This window comes from Actinia tenebrosa, unplaced genomic scaffold, assembly GCF_029948245.1.
Source record: "Actinia tenebrosa isolate PJP-AT-01 unplaced genomic scaffold, QUT_ActTen_1.0 PGA_scaffold1__47_contigs__length_23844297, whole genome shotgun sequence".
NCBI lineage: Eukaryota > Metazoa > Cnidaria > Anthozoa > Actiniaria > Actiniidae > Actinia > Actinia tenebrosa.
In genome coordinates, this window is record NW_028292578.1 from 14,570,015 (window position 1) to 14,596,423 (window position 26,409).

Below are 26,409 nucleotides of genomic sequence, written 5' to 3' on the forward strand. Positions count from 1 at the left end.
GAAATAGAGAAAAATAGATATTTCATTGGTAATTATATAATAAAGATATTTTAGTGAGAGATTATCAATGTATTCAAGATTATTTCAGCAAAGTTCCAGCTCGAACGAAAGAGTTAATTTTGGAGGTTTACAACAACAGTATTTAAAAAACATCCTCATTATGCTCAAGGCTTCCACAATGTCTATTGTAAATTTGATGTCTCATGATGGCTAGTGTTTAGTATTAGTATACTAGGTAATCATATGGTTTCGAATGCAATTTGGGATTAATTTTCACGAGTGGGTTTTTCAAAATAGCATGCACGAGCCCGATAGGCATTGCAAGTAATATATTAAACACGTGAAAGAGCGTTTCATCCGATTTCTTAACATAATGGTGTAATTGTTATAATCAAAGAATCGAAGAACTTTGTTTACTCTATTTTTATATTAATTTTCTGCTTTCGACAAAAAACAAAAACAAAAACAGAAGTCAGAGAGATTAGGGGAATCCCCGAAGTGGCGTGATCTGTCGCGACGTGCATGATCACGAGACCGCCTCGAGTTTGTGTATCCATGATGGCGTGACTTTGAATTACCGTCATAAATGGACCAATCAGATCGATGAACCATTTTCGTTATTTACTCGTTAAATGCCCTGGGTTAATGAATACGCACTAATTGAATGCGTGGCTACGAACATATTTTACAACCGTGATATCCTATACTCATGATACTGATTTCGCATTGCGTGGTGTCTGCACAACAACAAACCCTGATATAAAGTTAATGAAAGACTGTTAAACCTAAAGAGCAAGGATTTCTAGCTGTTGCCAACCAGAATGAATGGTACTTCGGTGCTTACGCTTTTAGCGTTGGCATGGATAGCTACGTCCTGTCGTTGCCCTGGTTCTCCAGGAGATCTGATCGCATTTACGAGGCTGAAGGGATTCTACCACCATTACGCCATCAACGTAGGCAATGGATATATTGTGCACTTATCAGGCAGCAGTACAAATGAATTACAAAAGTGTTTCGAAGCTTCGTTTCTACGATCTGGTCGTTGTGAAATAGCTAAAGTCAAAAAAGAAAAATGTGCTGATGTTGTAAAACCAGGGAGTAAACACATTGAAAACAAACCATGGAAAGGCAAAAAGCCTCTGCCAGCGAATGAAATCGTCGAAAGAGCCTTATCCAAAGTTGGTACATCAGGGTACAACCTGCTGTATAAAAACTGTGAGCATTTTGCTCGCTGGTGTCGGTACGGAGAAGAAGATAGCAAGCAAGCCGAGAACTTGATGTTGGGATTGTATATGTTGAGGGTAACTTTCTTTGCGAGCTTCTTGCTCTTGTTTTTGGTTTCGCTTCCAATGCTTTATGTGGCATTCAGGTGGTTTCTTGTGCACACTTCCATCCCGCTTGTTATGGCTCTTTTGTCCTTGGCTTTTTATGCGTTACTTTGGGCGTTCTGTGAAGCGATGGTGGAGGCATTAAGACTGCTCACGAGGGGCACCCATTTCAAGGAACTTGAAAGAAACAAGCCAGCGTTGTTGCACAAAGTTCAATTGACTGTTGTCGCTTGGCTCTTTCCACCCGGCACCATTTTTGGAGACACCTTGATCATTCATGAAAAGGAGGAAAAAAACGTTTTGATAGAGTATGATTTGTTATTCACAACTGGAAAATGACATTATTTCTTAGGGAATGACTTGCAAACCACCTATAGTAAACATCATCCAACATGACCACCACCTATAGGGAACATCATCCAACATGGCTAACACCTATAGTAAACATCATCCAACATGGCTACCACCTATAGTAAACAACATCCAACATGGCTGCCATCTATAGGGAACATCATCCAACATGGCCAACACCTATAGTGAACATCATCCAACATGGCCACCACCTATAGTGAACATCATCCAGCATTGTTTGCAATTCCATTTTCCATTCATTTATATTGGAAATCTCGAGGTGACATCTTCAAAAAACAACCCATGTCTCTCTTTGATATCTGAGAAGATACATTTATATGGTTTAATCAAACTAATAATCTTGTAAAATAAGCTGGTATTGTTTTTTGGTACGCTTTATGTTTCTTTGTCTATGAGTTTTTATAAGCAGGCTTGCAACACAACCATACTTTTTTTTTGTAATTTATAGTGTTTTTAAAAAAAAAATTACTCCCAAAATATTGAACATATTACTCTCAAATTTTCAGTAGTTACTAAACAAGACACTCTTTTGATTTCTGGAGTCGGTTTGCTTGTAGCTTGCATTTGAAATTTTTTTAATGCTAATGAGTAAAAAACGTAAACAAAGATCGGCCTTTAAGTTAGTCTGCATTCCATATCTACAGGCTTGTGCAACAAAATTCGACTTAAAGATTTGATTTGTGTTTCTTCAAGCATAATTTTCTCGGGAGAAAAAAATCAAGCTCCTGATGGGTTCAAATCTCGCCTGGAGCTTGAAATTTGTTTGTGAGAAAAATATGCTTGAAGAAACACAAATCAAATCTTTAAAGAACTATCCAAGCGGCAAAAACACCTTTATACTTAACAACCACTCAAGAAAATAGCACCAATAACTAACAATAACTTTATCATTTTCTCAGTTGAACTCAATACTCCAGTTTCTATTTCTCTGTTGCTCAGGGTTAGGCTCGCCTTCGTGTAGAATATTCATGTGTTCCAGTGAAGGTCCGTGGAATTTCAAAGTGTTTGTATTGTTGAAGTTGTGCATTCTTTACTTTTACATTGGTATTTGTGAATATTTAGACACTGATTCAAGGCTGACCCTGAGTAAATGAGTCTGTAATTAAGGATCACAGCAGTGATTTGAAACTCAAAACTGGTCTATTATAGTAGTCTGTTATACATATGATTTAAGTGTGAAAAGACTTCTCTCAGTAGTAGTAAATGCCACTATAATGTAGTCTATTAGTAGGATTATGATGGCGTAACTACAAAGTTGTGCATCTCCTCCATTAAATTCTTGTGTACATTAACGTTTGTCTGTTATTAGTGTTAGTGAAGTAAAGTGTATGACTTGAGTAGAAAACTGTGTCTGTCTGTCCATATATCTTAAATTAGTACTGTATCCCGACCAGATCAGTTACAGGCTCATTAGCCTCTGGATATCCTCTAGCAGTCTCTTGGAATCCTGTTTGTAATCTACTGGTTTGACGCCAACCACAGAGCATTTGAGTCTGGTCTCCTCCTGGTGAGATTGCACAAGGGTTGTTAAGATAGGGTGTTTCCCAATCACACATGCAAAATCTTATCACACAATTTGCTGTCAGCACATATTGGTGGATATTATGGTGAGTGTCGATCAAAGTGTTCAATGACATTCACATGACTATGGAATTTCATAAAAATGCCTTGACTGATGTCCACTAAAACAACTCAGTTGCAACAGCAAACTGTACGATTTTGCATAAATAAATAAATGAATAATGAACGAATGAATAAATGAACGAATGAATGTATGAATGAATGAATGAATAAATGAATGAATGTATGAAGAAGTGCATTTGGGCATATTGGAAAATGCGCTATATAAATAATATTATTATTATGTATGAATGAATGAATGAATGAATGGATGGATGGATGGATGGATGAATGAATAAATTAATAATTGGGAAGTACTGTAACAGGGAAATATGAATTAGTGGGGGCAGATCAAGGAAAGAGGTACAGGGGGTGCAACAGTCCCCACTCGATGTACTGATGATAGCTACTGCATTATTGGTGCTTGAGTTTCTAAACTTCCTGATTATATATATGGTCAACCCCTCCTAAACAATCCTGGGTCTGCTCTTCTAATTGCTTACTATCAATCACGTGACTTTTTGTTGTCTGGGGGACAAACAAGATGTTAAATTAAAACGTCAAAATAAGTCCTCAAACTATTGTTTTTGACTATTTCTATGACATGAAACCAGAAAACATGAGATCAAAACAGCCTCCAAGATTCTATAAGCCATTAAAAATGACTCTATTACTGGAAGTGATGTCTATCGATAGTAACTTAATTGAGGATTGTGGGTTTAATCCCAAATAAGGTTTGAATACAATACCTCGTTTGCATATTTCTGACCACATGTTATTCTCTTGAAAATAAGATTCTTTGTTTGAGTCATATCCATACTCACGCATCTTGTCATGCATAACCATTAAACAAAGAAATGATACTCTAGGGAATGATACATGGTCTGTGATGGGTAAACACTATGCCCAAGTTAAATACGGGATACTGATTACTTTACTTACATTGTAGGTTTCCATTTTGGCTCTAATCTTGAAGACATAGCTCTTAAACTCTGCATTAGCAAACAGCTGGTCAAATGCACCTTCATTCCCCTAAATTATTAAGGTATAAATAAATAAATAAATAATTAACCAATTAATCAATTGATTAATCAACAATCAATCATTCTTAACATGTCTCCCGTTTCAACAGCCTATCCCAATGTGGAGGCATAACACTAATGTACTAACAAATCACTCATGATTGTAAGCTGCACGGCTGCTAATAGCGCCTTTAATATGCAGCCCGTAAAGTCCTCCACTGCTCATAAATGTAAAGCGCATTGAGACAATGTGAAATGCGCTATATAAAAACCCCATTATCATTATTTTTTTATTCATCATTTTTTAGCCAGACAAACGTTTTTTCAAAAATTGAGACAATGTGAAATGCGCTATATAAAAACCCCATTATCATTATTTTTTTATTTTTTTTATTCATCATTTTTTAGTCAGGCAAACATTTTTTCAAAGTAACTGCTCTCAACTTAATATATGCTACAATTTGATCAGCTTATTTTCAAATTTTCTATTTTTTCTTTTTCTACTTTTTCCTTTCTATTTTTTCTTTCCCTTTTAACCACTGTAATATGGAAATATGCAAAAACTCATGTATCTCTATAACCAGTGAATGTTGGAACACATGACTTGTAAAGACAATATTATCATGAATCAAGGGAATATTTTACCATAACTTGGAAATTTCTCATGCGCTGGTTGGCTTAGAACCATTGTCGATTAGAGGCTAGACCTACTTGTGCCTACGACATCTGTCACGCGCGCACTGGGGGAGCGGATGAATCGGCTTTTTCAAACTATTTACTTGTCTCTTTGATCAATTTCTTCAACTTTGTTATGATAAAAAACAAAACAGTTTTCTATGGGTCTGTACGTAACATGAAATTATGTCAAAAATGATCAAAACTTCGCAGTGAAACCACTCGCTGCGCTTGTGGTTCCACTTGAGTTTGGATCATTTTTGACATCATTTCATGTTGGATTACAGTACAGACCCATAGAAAACTGACTTTAATTTGTTGATCTTACGCTGTCTCTTAGTTCTCCAACTTCTTTAGCAGTATGACCAAGGATCATCTCAGCAGACTCCTGGAAGCATGTCACCCACTGACTGGAAGTAAAATCTGCTAAATGAGCCTGAAAAAATGATGGTAATTGATATTTAGAATTTATATTCTACATGCAACCATCATTCCTGGAATGGAGCTCTCGTAAAGTTTTTCTCCGCAAAAATCAACTACTAAATTCCAATTCGATCACGGAATGAGGGCCACAGGTTTGTTAGCCACTGGCTATTAAGGCTAGTGCTACCCTCGTGAAAAAAGGACGTCTTTTTTAGTTTGCTCCTCGTGCACTTCCATATTCATTGCTTACACAACACTCCTTTCACAGGTTAATTTTTTTAATACAATTTTTATGGCCCTTTTCAAATATCCTGGTACTGTTTCCTGGATTTTCTGGTCATACTGACACATTCAATAACACCAAAAGTTGTAAAGCAAAGAAATCAGGCTTGACTAACATAATAACCAAATAAGTACTTACAGATAGAATGAGACGGTGCTTGAAATCTGGGAATTTTTTGTTGCATTTCTCACATCGAAATCCATCATCTTCCATAATCACTTTCTTATTACATTCGTCTGTTGGGCATGCCTGTAGGGATAAAATCTATCTTAGGACAGAAAACATATAGAACTAAAGGAAAGAAAAGGTGGAGAGAGGAGAAGAAAGGCAAAGAAAACCAGGGCAGGGCAGGGCAGGGCTTAAGGGCATTACTTAGACAACAAATGCAGGTATTTATTAGTGTTTACTAACATTATCAATGTTACATCGAGTGCATCCAGACCTTACAAAAATATAAATAAACTTCATTAGGAAACTTACCTGATACAAGCAGTTCTCTCTCTTGAGGTACACACACACTCCCTTGGCAGACAGGTAATCAGGCTGCAAAACAAATACATACTTTATAAACTGTAATAACATTAAAACAGTGCTCCTTAATCACATGCAATAATGTATAATTTGCCATAACGAAGTGGAGGTCAATGAAAGTGTGTCCATGAAATTGAAAGAAAACGCAAAGTTTCCAAGGGCACCAGCCTATGGGACAGCATGAAAACACCCTGATCAGTGTCCACTGAAACCTGCTTCATCGTAATAGCAAATTATTGTATGATTTTGGGCAAGACGATGAAGCACTTTTGAGTCGAGTCTGTAGAAATTAGTCTTCATGTTGACATGACTCTCTAAAATAGTTATAAAAGAATATTAACAGAACACGAGATGATGTTGACTTTATGAACACTTACTTTCTCTCCCATTCCAAGCTGCTCGTTCTTGATCTGAGATAAGTACTTCATCTTGCCTGATCCTAGTGAAGTAAAAAATGAGAACTCAATTTCCAGGATTTTTGTATAGTATAGGTATAAGGCCAAACAAAAAAATAAGTGTTCTGTTGCATGAGAAAAATAATTGGGGTCGGTAGGTCAGATTTTTTACTGATACAACAGTGGAAATGAGCTTACTGGGAACCCTGTGGTGCATTTGGAAATGAAAAAAATACAGACAACTCTCACCCTTGGGACCGTCACTTGGTGTCGGTAATAGTGAGCGCCCGCAATAGCGGGAATTACTTAAGGACATTTCTTTGTCAGTTATTTGTCAGAGATTTTTTTCCTGTCCATAATAGCAAGGTGTCCGTAATATCTGGGTGTCCGCAAGGTGAGAGTTGACTGTATTAGGGTTGGCAAAAATCGGCAAGAAAATTAGGGTCGGTTGCACAACAGGAAACACACTTGTTTGGCCTAACTCTCACCCCTGCTGTCACATGTGTAGATTTTCTGCTCAGTTCTCTCCTATACTTTTTTCCCAACTTGTTCCCAAATTTTTGTCACTGTTGTCTAGAGTTACTAGAATAAATCCTACCTCCATCATAGCGCTGATTAGATATTGATTGCAGCTCATTATTCTTGCCTGTATTGTCATACCTGCATAAAAGAAAAAATGAGTTGTCAACATAATGAAAGTTTATCATGCAACAAAGTAGCTGGATGAGATGCTGTCAACATTGTCTTGTTAGTGGTGTATTAATAATCAGGGTTCCCAGCCATTTTGAAAATAAAAATTTGGTGACTTTTCCCTGACTAAATAACAGTTTTCGCTGACCTTTTAACTGACATGGGCAAGCATGGGTCACATGCCTAACTTTTACCTAGGCCGCGCTCTTATCATATAACACAGGATAAGATTTATCAGTCTATTCGAAAATTGCAAACATCTACAAGTATCACATGGATACACATGGTTAACGTTAAACAAAATCCCCTGACTTTTCCCTGACTTTAGGTGAAAATTGCAATTTCCCTGACTAAACAAAAAATTTCCTGACCCCTGGGAACCCTGATAATAATGTCACACTGACAGGCTCTTTCTCTCAATCTTACACAAGTAATAAAATAATATTTTGAAAATATATACCATCCCCTGAGGCTCATGGCTTCTTTTAAGTCCAGTGGATTGATTCTGAGATTGGAAGAGTTCAAGATTGACAAGGATCGTCCTACAAAAGGAAGCAAATATACTGTAAGCACAGAACCTTCATTTCTACACTCTTTACTCAACAAGGTCCTTAATATCAACTGCTTACCTCCAAAGTCTGATAGCTTGGCACCCTTGATGGCCAATACTGGTGTCTTACCAACATGTTCGTCAAACTTCTCAGCCTAAGAATCCAAAATTCAATCGTGACCATGAACAGGATTCCCAGCCATTTTGAAAATAAAAATTCCCTGATTTTTCACTGACTTTTCCCTGACTAAATAACAATTTTCACTGACCTTGTTGAGCCACATGGGCAAGCATGGGCCACATGCCTAACTTTTACCTAGGCCCCGCTCTTAAGATATTACACAGGATACCCAACGTAATTAAACTGTCCGGCATAAATGATACTAAATACTTCAATATATTTTTCATTATTTGAAAAGATTTATCAGTCTATTCGAAAATTGCAGACAGTATGAGTATCACACGGATACTCATGGTTAACTTTAAACAAAATTCCCTGACTTTTCCATTGACTGTGTTTTTCCCTGACTTTTCCCTGACCCCTGGGAACCCTGATGAAAAATCATGTTCTGTGTTTTAGATTAACATGCAGTTTCAACTCCATAAGGATTGCAGGGATTCCAGATACTTTCCAGAACCTTTAATAATCTTGTCTTGCTGGGTACCAATATGGGCAAAACAATAAATAAAGTATCTATAGAGATTTTGCACTATGACAACAGCCATGTGAGATGCAGCTAGTGAGATAGCATGAATACATTCATCTTACATGAGAAACGAGAAAGAATACCAAAGAGTAAAAGGATTCTATTGTTCTACCATCTAACATGGCCACTAGAATGTGATCATGCAAAACCTATATTGCATTTTTTTTACCTCTTCACCCCACAGGGTTGCAGTTACACTCTTCTCTGACCTGTCAACCAGCGTCACGTCTCTCTTTGAAACCTAAAAACAAAAATTAAACATTTCTTGTTTTACTTTTTTTTAAATATATATATTAATTTTAGTGTCTTGAAATAAAAAATCATTCAAAGTAATAAAATATTCCTTAAAAAACATGAGTTAAGCCTCCTATGAAGTCAACTTCTATTGGGATTCCTGTGCAAGTAGCACAAGAGAGGAGAATGGGTCATCCCTCCACTCATCTCAGTCTTACTTCTTCCACCTCAATATCCCCACAACACAGGACTCCCATAAGATGGCTAGCTAAACTGTCCTGTTATTAAGGTGAAAGCCTAAATAGGAAATTTGGCAAGATTGATAATTGAAAATTCAGGATTTTGTTGATATTATTTTACCTGTTTGTTTGTTGTTCTGGTTGTAATTTGAGTTACATCTGCAGCATTGATACAAACTCCCAAAATATCTATCAGGAAGAAAAAGTTTAGTACTGTAACTATAGTAATACAGAAATGAGCAGGAACGAACAACAACAACAACGATTATTTACGATCACTATGGTGATGAGGTGTTAATATCATTAAAGTTGATGTCATCATCACTGATATCATAACATCATCATCGTCATTATCAACATAAATAAATGTCGGCACTACTATTATGTTACATCATTAACATCACCATCATAGTAATCATCATGATCATGAGCGGCAGCAATCATCACAAATTGAACTATAAACACATCATCATCATTCTAATCAGTCATCATGATCATTATCAACATGAAATTAATGATCATCTTCGCCACTTGTATCACGTCACATCACCATCACCATTGCCGTCATCGTCATCATCATCACCATTGTCATCACCATCACCATTGTCGTCATCATCATCACCATTGTCGTCATCATCATCACCATTGTCGTCATCATCATCACCATCATAATCATCATCATAATCATCATCAGCATCACCATCATAATCATCATCATCAGCATCAGCAGCAATAATTGGAACATATATCATTACATTATGATAACTGTCCAACAAAGCAGAGTAAAATACTGTACTCACATTAAGTACATCATGCTCCCTGGACTCAAATATGAAATGCTAGGCCACTTCTCTATTTCGATACTCACCAACCATAGTATCTTTATTGATATTTTCTAGATCGGAGATGCTCACAAAGTTGTACATGATGGTTGGTAAATCACACTCCTCTGTACACTGGAAATATCACAACCAGATAAATGTGACGTTTATAATAAGACATAAGTTAAATTTTTCAATAAACTAAATGTAGAATTTGGAATGGATGAGATTAAATGGATGGACAAATAACATAGAGATGGAATGGAAAGGGTGGGATGGTTGAATGCATGGTTGGGAGACAGACTGATGGATGTACAGGAAGAGAAAGAGGAATGAATAGTTGAAAAAAAGGAATGATGAAAAAAGATGGAATCAGACAGAGGCAAAATGTGGAAGGGAGGGAGGGAGGAATGGATGGATGGATGGATGGATGGGATGAATGGATGGATGGATAAATGAATGGATGGTTGGATGGACGGACTGGGCTTTCTATCTACTCACCACTTCAATAACAGTGTCATTGTTCAAGTACATTTCATAGTCATTCTTCAGAGAAGAGTATTGCTTGTTGGCGGTCTTCAAGGATCCTTTGCTGAAGTAGTACACCTAACAGCAATATGTATAACATGTAGAAGAGAAACATCATAAGATTAATCTACAAATAATAATCAAACAAGTAACTAATGTATCATACAACACAATACCTTGTTGACCTCCAGCAGATCATAAAACTTGTCCACGGCATCATTGAAACCAGTAGCTCTTATCTCACCCTAATGATTATTGTACCAAAGTAAATAAATTAATTTAGTATAAATACACAGGTTATTGTTGAAAACCTTGCGCACTGATTAGTCAAGAAAATCAGATTATCACACACAATAACCACCTCCAGCGATAATCCAAAATGGCGGCCAGCTGCTTTGTTGCTGCTCCTAATTTTAAATGTGTCTTTTATCTTATATTTTTTCTTTTTTTGAAAGAATCACCCGTGTATCTATACTGAAACAATTTATCACCTCAGGCTCAGTGAATATTGAGAATAATAACCTCACCTTCGTTTCGGTTATTATTCCCCAATATTCACTTCGCCTTCGGCGAATAATTGTTAAGTAATAGCAACATTGAAAAAAACAAAAACAGAAAAGCTATTTCCATAAATGCAGGACAAAAGGAAAATGGAAAAAAGGGGGTGCGCAAAGACGGGGGTTGCAATTTTTTTCCTGTTGTCCTTTACGTTTCCTCCGTACCCCTTGAGGCATAAATAATAAACAGTCCCTTACAATGTAATAAAACTTACCGACTCATCAACCAGTTCAACATTGAAGAGACGCCCCTCTCCCCTAGAGTTGTTCCAGGTCCTGATACCAGACTTGGATGTTACTCTTGCACGGATCGTCCACCTAAAATAAAACATATGGCCAATTAATGTAGAATAGTCCCCTTACTAAACTAGTTTTTGAGCAACGCTATTTGGTCTACACCTGTGGACACACTGTTCAAGCTTTTTAGGGACCAATTAATTAAAATAGCACACTTCTGAATATTTCCCTGGAACAAGTCTAGATGGATACATTCATGCATAACCCATTTATTCACATCATAGTGTGAAAGGAGATATAAGAAGTTAACTCCATCAAGAATATCTCCTAAGATCGAATTGGGATTTAGAAGTACATTTTTGCCAAGGGAGAAAAAAACAGGAGAAGGAGAAAATCCCTAAAAGCACAGGAGAGGACAATCAAACAAATCTGCTCACATATGATACCGAGCCCAGCAGGACCTAGTGAGAGGAGATGCATTACATGTGCATGCCAACATGCTTCCCTTTGCATGCATGGGATAGATGAATGGGTGGGATAAATGATTATTTAGATGTTTCAAGCTTCATCAATAACACAAAGACAAGAACATTAGGTGTCCAAATCACCCCAGATCATTTTTGTTGGGCTCATACACCTCTATTTAGGTTCTCATAAGATTCCTTCTTTCTGTACCTGTTCTGGTAAGGAGTGAGTCCAGAGATTGGGAACACAGTCTTGTGCCCATCACCACCACGGTTGACTGGCTGATGGCTGGAAGAAAAATATAGAAGTTCTCGACAGCTGTAGGTAAAAACATCTAAAAGATATAAAACTGAAAACTTCCAAAATACTGCATTACGGCACAAGGTACAAGAGTATGTCCTCCTATGTATTCACATACTCCTATGCACAGACTTTTTGCTTTCAAATAAGCTATTGTACATCTGTTTGGTAAAACCAGTTAGCTTTGCATTGAAATGTATTGATAAGAAGACAGTGTTGGGCAAGTGTTGGTCGGTAGTCGGCCGGCTATCAACCAACAGGGTCAACAGCCGACCAACAAATCTGGGCTGGTCATGAAGAACATGATTACCAACATGATGTATAAAAGCCTGTGCATAGAAGTAATACAAATATGTTATCATTGCTAAAGAAGCAATACCTTCCATATTTGCCACCTCCACCAAAACCTGAAAGAGCAAGACATCAATCAATCACTTTAGTTTGGTAGATTCATTACTGTGTTTTTAATGTTTTTTGGGGGGGGGGGGGGAGTTTGTTGTTGTGTTTTTTGTTGTTGTGTTTTTGTTTTGTTTGTTTGTTTGCACCCCTCTCTCACCTCTAAAATCTTGGGTATGATCCTGGAATCATCATTTAATGCTTAGCATTTGTAGTCTGTCCATTGACTCAAGGGTTTTTCTGATTCTTATCACACCAAATTTCAATTTGATCTGTTAGACTGCCTTACCCTGGCATTAATCAGCTTGGAGATTTAATTTTTTTCAGGGTATCACATTTTCTCATGTTTTGCCCATCAAATTTACAATGGTCTAAATTAGCAATTGTTTGATTACTGAACTGAGAAATCCAGATATCTGGAGGTTACACTGGGTCTGGTTGTACGAAGGGTGGATAGTACTATCAGACAGATAAATCCTCATCCAGTGGATAATTCAATTCTGTTATCCAATAAATTTATCCACTGGATAAGATTTATCTGTCGGATGGTGCTTTCTACCCTTCGTACAACCGGGCCCTGGTGGACAAAACAAGAACAAGCACTAAAAAATTGTTCAACTTGCCTCTTCCTTGTTGCTGCATTGGTTGCCTCTGTGGTGGAGCATTCTGACGTCCACCAAATGAACCTTCAAGAGACACCATACTAGATCATTATCATATTTTTTAGATACATCTCTTATATTTAACATAAGATCAGGGCATAAAAATGAATGGTCAGCAGATAATGTCTGGTCAAGATTGGCACTGGTATGGCCAAACACCTCTTGGACTGGTCCTCGTGACTGGTCATACTGAATGGCAGGGCTTGAAATAGCAGTCTGCCATTGCCAAATTTCAAGTCTTGCAGGTGAAAATAACCATATGCTGCCAAATAAAAAAAATAAAATGGCATGCAAAATTTACTGGAATGACCTCCTTTTAGCATGCTCATTTACTATGGCATGCTACAATTCTTTTCTATTTCAAGCCCTGGAATGGTCACATTGTGTGGCCAGTCACCAGGTACAGTCATTGAGCAGTCATTTTCTATTTAGATGCATCTTCATGATATTGATTTAGAATTGTATATAAATTATTTTACCATTTTCAGATTTTTGGTGTCCATTTTCCTGTGCCTGCTGCTGTCCGCTATTTAAATCTGCAGAACTCTTGGGGTTACCAATTTTTCCAGGAACATCACATGCTTTTTTCACAATGGTACAATCCAAAATAATCAAGACTTTCCTGGAAAAAAAGATAAACTATATATTGCTGATCATTGCACACCTTGCACTTGATTTATGTACATTATACCTCATTCTCCCCCAAGATTGGGATCTGTTACAGGGCTCAAAATAGCAGCCTACCAATGGCCAAATGACAGGCGAAATGACAATGCACTTCCAAATGAATAATACAATGGCATGCAAAATTTACTGGAATGACCTCTTTTTACCATGCTCCTTTTCTATGACAGGCTAATATAAATTCCTATTTGGAGCCCTGCTGTTATAGTTACTTATGAATGGCTGATTCTTATTCTGACTCCGAGGGTTTTTCAGACTCTCCAGTTTTCCCTCCCAATTAATGCTGTGCTCCATGGTCATACTGTTAATGGGTCAGTAAGAGGCACCTTCTCGTTACTTTTAGTTTAATCATGTTGTGCTGCACCACCGCTGTACTTGTGGTGGTGATAAGCAATAACACGTTAGTTAAATATTAACTCACCTTGTCTCTTGGATGATGTTACAGATATATTTGTCCAGCCTTATCACTGCTTTCATTTCTATTTCTCCTTCTGTTACTTTGTCATTGAGCTGTGTGGCCAACATGGCAGCTATAATATTACACAGATTAAAGATTTTACAATCAGACAGCTATTGGCCATTCCAAGATTGAGGAAAAACCTGGGTGGAGTTGGTATTGTGGTGCATTGTGGGACTGTTTTAGGGGACCAAATAGATACCATGTTGGAAATAAGTCCCCAAACAGTCAAAAAATGTACTGCAATATAAACACTCAACTCATTTTTTCCTTTCACTAATGAATGGCTGATGAGTAGTACTGGGTGGAGTTGGTATTGTGGTGCATTGTGGGTTGCTTTAGGGGACAAAATAGACTTTATCTTGGAAATATGTTACCTAAAACAGTACAATGCACTGACGACTCAACCCGTTTCCCCCCTTAATCTCTAATGTGTAGTATTGTGAGATAGCACCTCTTTAGGTACTTACAGGTATGGATAAGTGCACCATCTGATAGGATCAATCTGCAACAGAGGGAATAATAATATAAAAAAAACACTTATTACCATTCACATCCCTGATAGTACTATTCCTAATTGTTTTAAATAGCTTAAATCACAAATAGTCCTTGTTCTGAAAGGGTAGCACTTGTGGTCCTTGTTTCATGATCAAATTGAAAAGTAGAAGTGTTTGTTTTTACAGAGTTAGGATAAAACTTCTCCCCATAAAACTTGGGTTGGTTCTTGGGTTGCAGTTACATGACTCAAAATCCCTCTAGATATGCTGGTTCAATTAAAGCTAATAAGGAATGCATCATTAATTACCAACATGGTGGCTATGGCATAACATGCACCCCAAGAATATTTTGAGAGGTCAACTAAATGTTTCTTTAAGTAGCTTTGAACGAGTTATTTTAGAAATATTTTGTTCTTACCTGTATCTATCTGTTCCCTTTCCTGCTTGATTGGCTTGGATTTTCCTCACTCCCTGTAAGAAAAATCAATAAAATATAATTAAAAAATAAAAGCTCTTCCATGAGGTTCCCTCCACAAACACTACCACTAAATTCTATATTCACAATATACAACACTCAACTCGCATGGTGTATCTATCTCGCAATGCTCTACAAGTTGGAACATTTATGTACCTGTTTCATAATAAATTACTCCCTAAATCATTCCAAAATATGTTTGAAACAAATTCACAAATACATTCATATTCTACTAGAAATGCTGAGAGTTATAGACCCCATTTCTGTAGAACTAATATCAAAAAATTGACCATTGTATTTCAAGGCCCACAATTGTAGAACTCATTACCTATTGAAATAGAGTCTAGTTACTCATCAACTTGCTCAAAGCTAACTTAAAGAAACATTTAGTTGACCTCTCAAACTATAGTTAAAGTAAATTTTCAAACTTGCTATTTCCAAATCTTCTTTCTCCCCCTTTTTACTAGATTCTTGTCAGTGAATTTATTGAATTTATTTATTTATTTATATATTACCTCATAGATTAGTCTAACAGCTTGTTCACACTTAGATCGTTTCAGATCGGACCAATTTTGACTCGATTCAATTTAAACCTTATACGCTCACACTACATTCGGTTCAGATCGATCGCGATCGCTTCCGATCGATTCAATCGTTCACATTTGTTAACATCTTGTTTTGCTGGCCAGTGGCAGTACACGTAATTTTACAGCGTTTCCAGGCATGATAAATTTTAAGCGACTGATACTTACTGCTACTCATGCTGTCCAGGCTTACAACAGGGCGGCTTATTGGCCTTGTTCCCATGACTCGGTCTAGTTTTTCCCAGTGGGGGAAAGTGGTTTTGCTATTTCCACTTCTGTTCTCCTTCCTTTTCTCCTCAAAGTACTTTACTTTAAGCCGTTTAACTTTCGCCCGGCACTCTTTTGCACTTCGTGAAAACGTTGGCCGCAATTCAGCTAGTTTCTTGGCCAACTTCTCAAAATCTTCAATATTCCTTTTTGGGCAGTCCTCGATCATTTTCTGAATTTCGCTTTCGCTCCATAAGTCAAGAAGCAGGTTTGTTTCTTCAAACCCCCAAGTTTCTCCTCTTTTATAAACGGTGTAATGGCTCGTAATGGCTGGTATGTAAACACATAGCTGGATTCGCTGGATTCCTTTCCATTCCAGACCCGAGGCGCGCGCGCGTCCGCTTTGGCGGGAAACTACCTCCCTCGGTCAAAAGTCCTGGAGATAGATCGATTTATTTTGAGTCGATTTAAATCGTCGTTCACATTGCTAGTTAGATCGGTTTGATAAAGATCGATCTAAAGTAAACTACCTCTCGAGATGGTCTAGTTTGGATCGTTTGTGATCGATCTAAATGCAAGTGTAAACAATAAGAATCGTGAGCGAACGATCTGAATCGATCTAACTGACCCTAGTGTGAACAAGCTGTAATACAACCAAGGAAGTTTAAATGTTATAAGCAAAGTCGTTTCTTTTTAAACTACCTTACCATCGGGATATTAAATCTTATCGCACTAGCATTATTGTAACTATTTTCTTGTTAATAACGAAATATATTAGTCCATTATAAATATTCACTTTGTAAAACCAATTAATCAATTTGTACATGTATCTGTAATATAGTACTATGTATATATTTCTAAAAATTGTATAATTAGAATCTAATATTGGAAATTAATTGTAAATATTTTACAATATTCTGATGGTTTGAAATAAATATTGATTGATTGATGGTGATTTTTAGGTAGGAAGAAAAACTGGAGAACCCGGAGAAAAAACCAATAAAAAACGTGCCTTCCCTTATAACCATTATGAAGAACTGTGCCTCTAGACTTGTCTTGTTTGGTGAATAAGTTTAGTCTTTGAAATCCTAGAGCCATTCAAAGATTCTCGTCTTAGAAAACTATTTATTTTCAGGGATTTGGATCAAGCAGCTTGTGGCTGTCATTAAAACTATGATCAATTAATTACTTGGAATATTTACATCGTCAGCAAGTTTGAGAAGCTTATCACACACACTAAATACAAAATATTAAATAAAAGGATGCACAATCCATTAAAAGAATGCTAAAACGCCCGAACAATATCCCAAACTTACTAGAACCTGGACGACCGGTTTCGGTGGATGTTGTTCTGCAGGTTTGGTGATGATATCCTACAAGAAACAAAACAACGACATCAAAAATAAATGGCGGGAAATTGAAGACACGAGTCATTGAAAAAGGACTTAAAAGTCAACAAATACGCAGCAATATGGCCAACCAAGGCAAGAAATCGTTTACTTACATGGATAGCCCCCTCTGATAAGGATATTGCCATTTTGAAATGATTGTTAAGGCTTGAATTCTCGCAAATTTACGAAGAGCTTCTTCGAACGAAATGCAATCTTTCGCGCCAAATAATAAATCAAGAGAAGATGTATTGCGCATGGGTAAGTTGAGTAGCAGCTGACACCTAATTATTGCGGGCACCTGCATCAGTCTTTTTATGTTTTTATATATTTTATATTTATTACTATCTATAAACTAAATAATAATATCATTTTTAAAAATAGTTCAAATGATGCATGCAGTCTTCTTCATTAGAGGGCCAATGAAATACTTATGCTTGAAATTTTATTCAACAAATCAGGCACAATGTATTTTTTTAAATTTAAAATCTTTTTTTAAGAAGTTATAAAAGTTAACTTCAACTTAATATTAAAATTATTATTACTGTAATATTATCAATATGTACTAACAATGTATAATAATAATTCTGATCAGTCCAGTCTCGTCCAGGTTGAGCCGCGTGACCACAAGGGAGAATAGCACTAGTATAAAATCATTCCAAAATGGCTGCCATACAAAGACTTGCAAAACAAGCGTTTATAACTTTTAGAACCAAAGAATCCCCTACTTTCCCCACCAATTTCGAAATACTGAAAAACCTGGTAAGTGGTACCGTTATCTCTCGATATGATAGCATTCTGGGATTAGATTCGAGTTTTATGGCCTGATTTCCGAGGTGATTTTCGTTACGTGCATCGAGTCACGTACGAAAAAAATAACAGTGATTAGAACAACTTTAATGACAACGTGAAGAATAAAGCGGTGTTTTTATGTGTGTTTTAAATCGATTTTAAAGATTATTTGACCTAGACCTCCCATAGACTCGGCTTGTATCATTCTTTGGGACCCCAGATGACTGATCGTCTTGAAATTAGTTTGGTGAACACATGTTTTCTTCTAAACAACGCGATATTCTGAATCTGATATCGAACTTGTTTGATGCTTTATTTAATTAATGTAACATTCCATAATTTTATAATAACTTAATATAAAATCTACAAAAAATATTATGAACAAAACGTTAAAAGATATCTTTAAAAACATTTTTGTGATTAATTTTATGAATTTCCTTTAAGGCTTATGTATTTGTCGAGTTTCATAATCTCAAAAGCTTTTTAATGCTTTGAATCTATTTAAGAAAAACTCTAGTAATTTTTCTGGGGTTTGTTTATACATGCGTGTAAAGATAATGAGAAGTTAATCGTTTTTCAACAGAACATCTAACCGTAACAATAGAAATTGTTGAAATAATTGTAAATATTGATTATGTTGAGACAATAAGCTGTTTATTCAAGCATCTAACATGAGAATAATCTTAACCTCTTTGAGGTGAAAAGATAATTGCAACGTAATAGCTACTTCCCACAGTTTTTATTGCTGTGAGCTGATTAACAGTTAATTAACAGTTAGATCTAGACCTTTCGCCCTCAGGCCATTCCACCTCAGGTCTAATTTTTAAAAATACATAAACAAGGTACATGGGAAAGGTCGACTAACAATTTATTTGATTGGCGGTAGTCTACTGCCCAATAACCTGTTGCATCTTGTCTCAATCAGTCTATGCATAGCAATGAAAACAGTGATAGTTTTCCTTAACATATCTTGGTCTGTTAAAAATAATTGAATAAAATTATAAAGATTAAAGTTTCACCAAGACAATCCATATAACCACTCTATGTAACATTTATTCTGTATACACCTGTCATTTTCGAGAAGGTCATATCATCGAAGCTAAGACCGAAAAGGATTTTGGGTACTCTAAAATGTGTGTTATATTTGCATATAGACATGTAAAATGCACTGTAGATCAAAGTTGGTCGACCTAGATTAACAACATGCCAAAGCCATGATGCATAAATTGTGCACAGGAAGGGAAAACTGCAATACGCATGAAATTAGCAGAATTGTTTTTCTTCCCATGCTCTTCTTCGGTCTCAGCTTTGATGATATAACCTGTTTTTGAACCTGACAACGTTTTTTTAATTAGGTATATATAATAATAGTAATGTATATACTCTTGATACACAGCTAGATAATCTTACTGCCGAGGACATCAACCTAGAAGTACCCAATGAAGAGTCTGGGAACATAATCAAGCACCCAAGCGGAGCACCAGTGTCTCATATCGGTATCTATGAATGTCCTTATTTCTCTATGGGTGTTTTTATTGTTAAAAAAGGCTGTGAAATCCCTCTTCATGACCATCCAGGAATGTATGGCTTATGGTAAGTGTAATATATTTACCAACCTTCATATTCCATTAAAAAAGTATATAACTTCCTTGTAGTATTTTTCAAACATTTTCTTATACTCATGTATATGGTTGTTTTGTTTTATGTGCAGTAAAGTTCTCTATGGCAAATTACGAATCAGAAGTTATAATCTCTGGAATGTTGGGTAAGTACTAATTAGTCCATTATATTGACGGTCCCCTTGCACTAAAAATCCAGAGAGGAATAGTACTGGGAGACAAAACAATGATTTTTTTCACATAAGAAAAGACGGCCTATTGTTTTGTCTCCCAGAACAATTCCTCTAGAAAATCAATGCAAGGGGTCTATATAGACATACAATATCTGGTTATATATGATGCCGTTATTAATCAATTCATTTGATAATGAGTTGTCAGTAAGGTTTTGTCAACCTAGTGTTGCAGACCAACGCTTGATGGTGGGTGTTGTCACTTGATAGCAATTTCATAAACATTTTCTGCAAAGAATATAATGTATGAGTGTTGGTACAGGATTACAGCATGACGTGTAAAAGTATATGACCAGCAATAATGTATTCACATACTTTTATACACGGCATTTGTACATCAAACCTAGTACACATTTTGATACAAAACTGGCTAGTTCTATCAAATAATCCATGTGAAAGCTGTTTTGACTGCAAAAAGCCTGCGCATAGAAGTGTGCAAATACATAATAAATAATACATAAGTCTATAATAAAAAGATCAGCTGATTTAACTATATTTCAATAGAAATAGAATGTTCTATAGTTTCTGTGCATGCGCATGGTGTTTAACATTGAGCGTGCACAGTTAAGTGTTGCATATTGTTTTCTTTCACTATAACTGACTAACTAGATTTGTAATTTCATTCAATCCCTTACAATGGGCAAAGTAGCCCGAAAGCTTAGATGTATAGAGGATTTTACATGGGCGCGCAGAGATACGAATTTTATTTTCGAGTGTTCAATTGATATCTAAATTGAACACGAGAACATAAAATTCGTATCTCCAAGCGGCCACGTAATGTTCTGTTTATTATATAGATATCGATGAAACTTATAAATAAAACAAAAGCTCAAAAATTCTTAATTAAAATACGTTACTATGTCAACAGCGATATCTTCACGTGTGAAAGATATGGTATCTTCCACTGGTAAAAGATATCAAGTTTTCGACACTAGAGAAAACCTGGTATTTCATCAATATCTATATAATAATAAAAATATATCAAATTACACGTAGAAGAAATGTTTTAATTTTTGATATATATTTTAATTTGTTACCTAAAGGTCAAATGATGATGACAAGCAAGTTCATCAACCCTTTAATGGCCATGGATTGATTCAAAGTGAGTGTTGTGCTGCTGCTGACATGTTTTACTTTGGCTTGACTCTCTCTATATCCCTCTCTTTAATATGTGTGTGGGGGGGGGGGGGGGAGTGTGTGTGGGGGGGGGGGGGAGGGGAAGGGATTTGCACATGAGTAAAGTACATCATTTCTTGACATACATTTAAGTAGTTAGTAAGATTAATCGTTTCTATATTTCTAGGGAAGCCAATCAGATGTCAATCACCTACTGATTACACATTTGATGCCGAGGGAGGAACATGCATCCTTTCTCCAAAGACTGGCAACTATCATTCAGTTCATGCAGTGTAAGGCTTACAGACATCTTCACACTTTGTATTTTCCTGAATGCTACCACTAAATTGTGTGACTGTGGCATTACAGTGCATCTAATGTAACTGGGGCCATTTACACCATTTAGACCAATTAGAGAACCAATTACAATGTAGAAGAAAAACAATACATTCCAACTTTGGGCAGTTGAGCCAATCAGAAATCTAGACTGCATGAAAATTGTAGTTTGACCCTGATATTACATGTAAACAACTAGATAACCATCGTCATTTTCTTGTGGGAATAAAAAGATATGTTGAAAGGCTATTGTTTTCTGCTGCTTTCTGATTGGCTCCACTACCCAAAGTGGAATGTATTGTTTTTATTCTACAATTTGATTTGTTCTCGCTGTCTAAGTGGCCCTGTTTATAGTAGTCACACTGTAAGTTTTCATTCTTCTCATCTTTCCTTTATTTCTTTTTTTTTAGTCCAGGTCCTACAGCGTTCTTGGACATTTTAGCACCACCCTATGAACCAGACAAGATAGTACTGATCTATTCTAATATTTTTGAATAAAACTGATTGCGAATTATTTTAGATTTTATATTCTCATTTCTGATATATTTTTTACTTTATTTCTATTGTGCTTTATATAGGATAGAGATTGTACTTATTATAAAGACTGTGATCCACTGGTATGTGTGTTAGCTTGGTATATCAATAGACCTTATTCATGGTGTGACAATGTTTTCCCAATTCAGTGTGACAAACCTCTGGGGGAATGAAGAGCTATTATTTTGAAACTCATTGGGATGTCATCGTTATTCCTTTCATATCCTTTGGGATACTCATGAATTTTTCGAAGAGTAACAACGAAAGAATATGAGTCCTCTGGAGGTTCGTCACGCTGAATTGGGAAAACATTGTCACGCCACAAATAAGGCCTATTGAATCTGAATAGATAGTTATAGCTAGGGCAAAATGACAGTGATTGAGGAAAAAGCTGGGCCAAGTTGACATTGCAGCGCATTTTGGGGCTGTTTAAGGGGACATATTTCCTAGATGACATCTATATTGTCCTCTAAATCAGCCCCACAATGAACTGTAATGCCATCCTTAGAATGGCCAAAGACTACTTACAACCTTAGGAGCAGGTGTAGCTCAGTAGGTTAGTGTGCGGCCTTCAGAGCTAGAGGTCCATAGTTTGATCCTAAGGAACTCCGTGTCTGTTTCCAATTTTTCTCTGTCCTGTGTAGCTTTAATTAGCTTTAAATACCTGCAAAAAGGAGCACTGATAGTAAGAGGGGGTAGAGGGCGCTCCTTTGACCCCATTAAACATAAGTTAATTTGAGTCGTCTTTTCTTACAGGAAAATAGTGATTTGTTGGAAAATGGCGATGACAAGGACAGGTACCTAACTGATAATGAACACCTTAACTAATGTTCTAATTATCATACTTGCATCTAAAAGTATGCCGTGGATATCAATAATTAAAATGATTGAACATTGTCAAGATAAGTGTAACACATTTGCCATACTGTAGTAAAATGCAATCCACGTTTCTTATTGTTCAAGGATAAGATGGCTGATACCAGTAAATGCTCCAAGAGATTTTTATTGTGATTCACAGGTAAATATCATCATCAAAATCATGTTGTGCATGCCGTATGGCTTGAACTGCTATAATGCTATAATTACGTACACCTACTTGCAAGAACGTTGTCATACGAAAATAGAACATTAGCCATTTAGTGGGATAGGAATTATAAATTATTAAAAAAACAAAAGAAGATCACTGAAGCTGAACATTTTCTGTATTCCTTTCTCACTAAATCACTAATGTTCTAATATTGTATGACAAAGTTTTTGCAAGTAGGTGTACACCAAATCCAAATAAAGTGACCAATTTGAATAACTATTGTTCTGCAATGACTAGCGACAGACTATCCTGTGTTCACGTGGAAACAAATGAAAACGTTTTCACTAGTATGAGAGGCTAGATAGTGCAGAACAATATCGTTCAGTGAAAAAAAATGTAATCACTTGAATTTTTCCTTTGTCATTTTCTTAATACAACGGAAGTCACTAGACTGGAAATTTTTGTATCCGCAAATTTTTTTTTGTGGATACGGGTTGCGTCCACACGTGTCCGCAAATTTTTGTGTCCGTATCTGCAAATTTTATGAAAACGGATACATGTGGACGGTGAAAACAATTCGAATACGCTGGGTGTGGATGCAAACATTTTCGTATCCGAAAAAAATAATTTGCGGATACAAAAATTTCCGGATACGTTTGGACGGGGCCTTATTGTCTTTAACAACTTCTTTCACAGAAATACATGGGACCAGATATAGAGTTGTGATTCCAGTCTTTTGAGGGTGGTGTCTGACATTGATGGCATGTCAATCAGAGGGGTATCGTAAAACATGAGGATGACCAAGCGTGATTACACCTGCCGTGTATGACAGACAGTTAATGGACTATAATGAAATGATATAATAGCCAAATTATAAGTTTTGAAGTAACTTATAAAGGAATCAAAGCATGTTGAAAGCCTTAAAAGGTGGAAGAAAAGTTAGAGAAATTTGGGGCATGAAACACTAATTACAGTGCAAAAAATAATGGCTGGTCAATAGAAAATGTCTGGTCAATAAAAAATGTCTGGCCAATAATCGGCACATATCCAGCGACACTTCTCTTAGACTGGTCTTCTTGACAAGTCACATTCAATGTTCACAGCTTGATCAGTGTGATGTGGTCAAGTCATCTTTTCTGGACATTGAGCGGCCATTATTTTAGCCCTGCATAATGAGGTGGAATTGAAGGCACCCTCGTGTCAACTTTGAATAATTACTGCTGGTTATTGTACTTGTCATGTTCATTGAATCTGACAAAACATTTTACTTCAGTTGGTTTATTTTCATTATCTATCAATCAACATGACATCTACAGACTTACCTCTCATAATTTCATTTAGCTCTTACTCTCTTAGAAATAACAAAAATTTCTTGGAAGGTTGAGGTTTAAGGGTAGTCTGAGCTGCCCCACCTCATACATATCTAACAAAACCTTTAGCCCCTTGCAAGATCTTACCTACATTGAACCTACTTGGGGCCCTCTTAAGCTTGAAACTGCCCCTATCGGGAGTTTAACCATTAAGTTATCTCCCTGTTGGAGTAGCTGCATATTAAATCAAGTGAGGTTTATTCATAATATTGTCACTAGGGCTAAAAATATGGCAGGTCAACGATGGTAGTCTTTCAGTCAAATGCGTCTTACACAGGCCTTCTTGACCAGTGATGTGGCAATCGTAATGTCTGACTATTGATCAGCAGCTGCTGTTGTTTTAGCCCTGGTTTACAACAGAACCTCACTCACCAGGTTGTATATTTTAAAATAATTTAAGAAAAAGTTAAGTATTACTATTCGATAATAATAATTTATACATCTTATCACATCTCTTCTGTTCTTTTCTTGGTTCTCCAACTTAATTTTAAAAAAAACTTTTTTAAATAATAAAGTTCTGGCTGGCCATCGAACTACTAAATCTCTCTGATAAAATTATTATATTATTACTATCAAAATGTAGAATCTAAAGCAAGATAGTACAGTCAAGAGCTCACACACTTCAATAGTCTATAGGGAGACATTACTTCAAAGCATACATTGATACCCTTGTAAAAAAAGTTAGTTTTAAGATATCTAGTTGATAAAAAGCTCTGCAAACTGGTATGGAACCTAAGTAATTATTGTTGTGCAGTCATAGAACGAACTTTTTAAAAAAGTTAGTTTTAAGATATCTAGTTGATAAAAAGCTCTGCAAACTGGTATGGAACCTAAGTAATTATTGTTGTGCAGTCATAGAACTTTTTAGTACCTTAGGTGTAATGTTTACACATTTCAGACAGTCATTCCCTGGAGTATTATTTCTGTGTTTAATGATTGTGCATGAGAAGACACATGAATATAGGTTCAACTACAACAAAAATTAATGATCTTGTTGCCAGGAGGATGACACATGAAGCTGAAATGGGAAAACATAGAAAGTGCAATCTCAAACAGACGTGACTTTTAATTCCTAAATGAATCTTACTCTCAAGGGATGACATGTATGCAGAAATAGGAAAAACATCTTAGTAGCACTCATCAGGATTTACTACAGATCTCACTGAACTGTGGCGACATGCCAAAAATTTGTCTCGCTACCAAACCCTAATTTGTCTACTGACACGTCTACTTTTGTTACATGTATTACATTGCATACCTTACTGGTAATGTGCTAGATCCGAGACAGTGACAAAAGTAGGCGTGTCAGTAGACAAATTAAGGAGTTGTACAATTTTGTTAGCTTTTTCACAGACACGTGTATGGTATATGCACTCATGTCTGGTGTAATCAAGCAATTTGAAGATCATTTTAATGAATATACTCAACTTTTTTTCCATCTAGATATGGGGATATTGCTTTATTCATCAAATTCACTAGCTAGTAGTCACGTTTTTCACTTTTTGCCCCGAAAACTGTTTTTGAAATAGGTGTATCTAGATACCCATAGTTAACATGGGGTCCTGGATCTGTATCTCACTCGAGCTCTCAGCTGATAACTTCTAGTTTCTCTATGGTATAAGATACAAGTTTAAATGGTGACTAAATGAGACTTGAGCATTTTATGTATATAAAAAATGGCTGCCTTGAAAGCCCTTCTTCATGCCATGTTACAGTTTGCAATACACAGTCAAAGATGAAGCTTATAAAATAAAAGAAAATAACTTTGAAATAAATAAAAGGAAAAAATATTCTAGTTTTTGTCTTGTTTTATTTTTAAAGACGTGTAAACTAAAGATTCTTATGAAAAACAAAAATATATCAGAACTAGCCAGAAAGTTGTGGAAAAGTCTATACCCTTTTGCTTTGGACGCTCTTCTTCCTTCTTGCATCTTTGCTCTCTCCCATCCCACCCTCCCCTCCCCTCCCATCCCCTCTCACCCTCTGTCCCTGGCTTACTATCCCCCTCCAACCTTGTAATTGTTCTCCTTCTTAAGCATTGTTTTATTTAAAATTGAA

The 26,409-nt window shown here is 36.2% G+C and overlaps 3 protein-coding genes across 4 annotated transcripts; 2 read left to right on the forward strand and 1 right to left on the reverse strand.

Annotated features, from left to right (window-relative positions):
• Window positions 1-572: 572 nt before the first annotated feature.
• On the forward strand, window positions 573-2,992 carry LOC116306311 (uncharacterized). Its single transcript, XM_031716344.2, has one exon. The coding sequence runs from the start codon at window positions 822-824 to the stop codon at window positions 1,665-1,667; it is 846 nt and encodes a 281-aa protein (XP_031572204.1). The 5' UTR covers window positions 573-821; the 3' UTR covers window positions 1,668-2,992.
• On the reverse strand, window positions 2,570-17,554 carry LOC116306310 (replication protein A 70 kDa DNA-binding subunit). Its single transcript, XM_031716343.2, has 24 exons — window positions 17,444-17,554; window positions 17,256-17,312; window positions 15,092-15,144; window positions 14,647-14,681; window positions 14,141-14,249; window positions 13,515-13,657; window positions 12,997-13,059; window positions 12,357-12,384; window positions 11,888-11,965; window positions 11,191-11,293; window positions 10,595-10,663; window positions 10,392-10,496; window positions 9,938-10,025; window positions 9,191-9,258; window positions 8,766-8,837; window positions 7,969-8,044; window positions 7,800-7,881; window positions 7,248-7,309; window positions 6,632-6,693; window positions 6,204-6,266; window positions 5,862-5,972; window positions 5,346-5,453; window positions 4,263-4,352; window positions 2,570-3,204 (listed from the first exon to the last, which is right to left on the reverse strand). The coding sequence occupies exons 1-24, from the start codon at window positions 17,474-17,476 to the stop codon at window positions 3,100-3,102; spliced, it is 1,863 nt and encodes a 620-aa protein (XP_031572203.1). The 5' UTR covers window positions 17,477-17,554; the 3' UTR covers window positions 2,570-3,099.
• Window positions 17,555-17,959: 405 nt separating this feature from the next.
• LOC116306309 (2-aminoethanethiol dioxygenase) lies at window positions 17,960-26,146 on the forward strand. Of its 2 annotated transcripts, none has more exons than XM_031716341.2 (10): window positions 17,960-18,089; window positions 19,516-19,712; window positions 19,831-19,884; window positions 21,012-21,070; window positions 21,272-21,377; window positions 21,831-21,888; window positions 21,999-22,037; window positions 22,711-22,751; window positions 22,918-22,972; window positions 23,678-26,146. In XM_031716341.2, exons 1-10 carry the CDS (start codon window positions 17,991-17,993, stop codon window positions 23,705-23,707), a joined length of 738 nt encoding a protein of 245 aa, XP_031572201.2. In that variant the 5' UTR covers window positions 17,960-17,990; the 3' UTR covers window positions 23,708-26,146. The 2 variants fall into 2 exon arrangements, with proteins under 2 accessions (XP_031572201.2, XP_031572202.1); XM_031716342.2 differs by having other exon boundaries at window positions 21,831-21,883; window positions 21,997-22,037.
• Window positions 26,147-26,409: the final 263 nt, after the last annotated feature.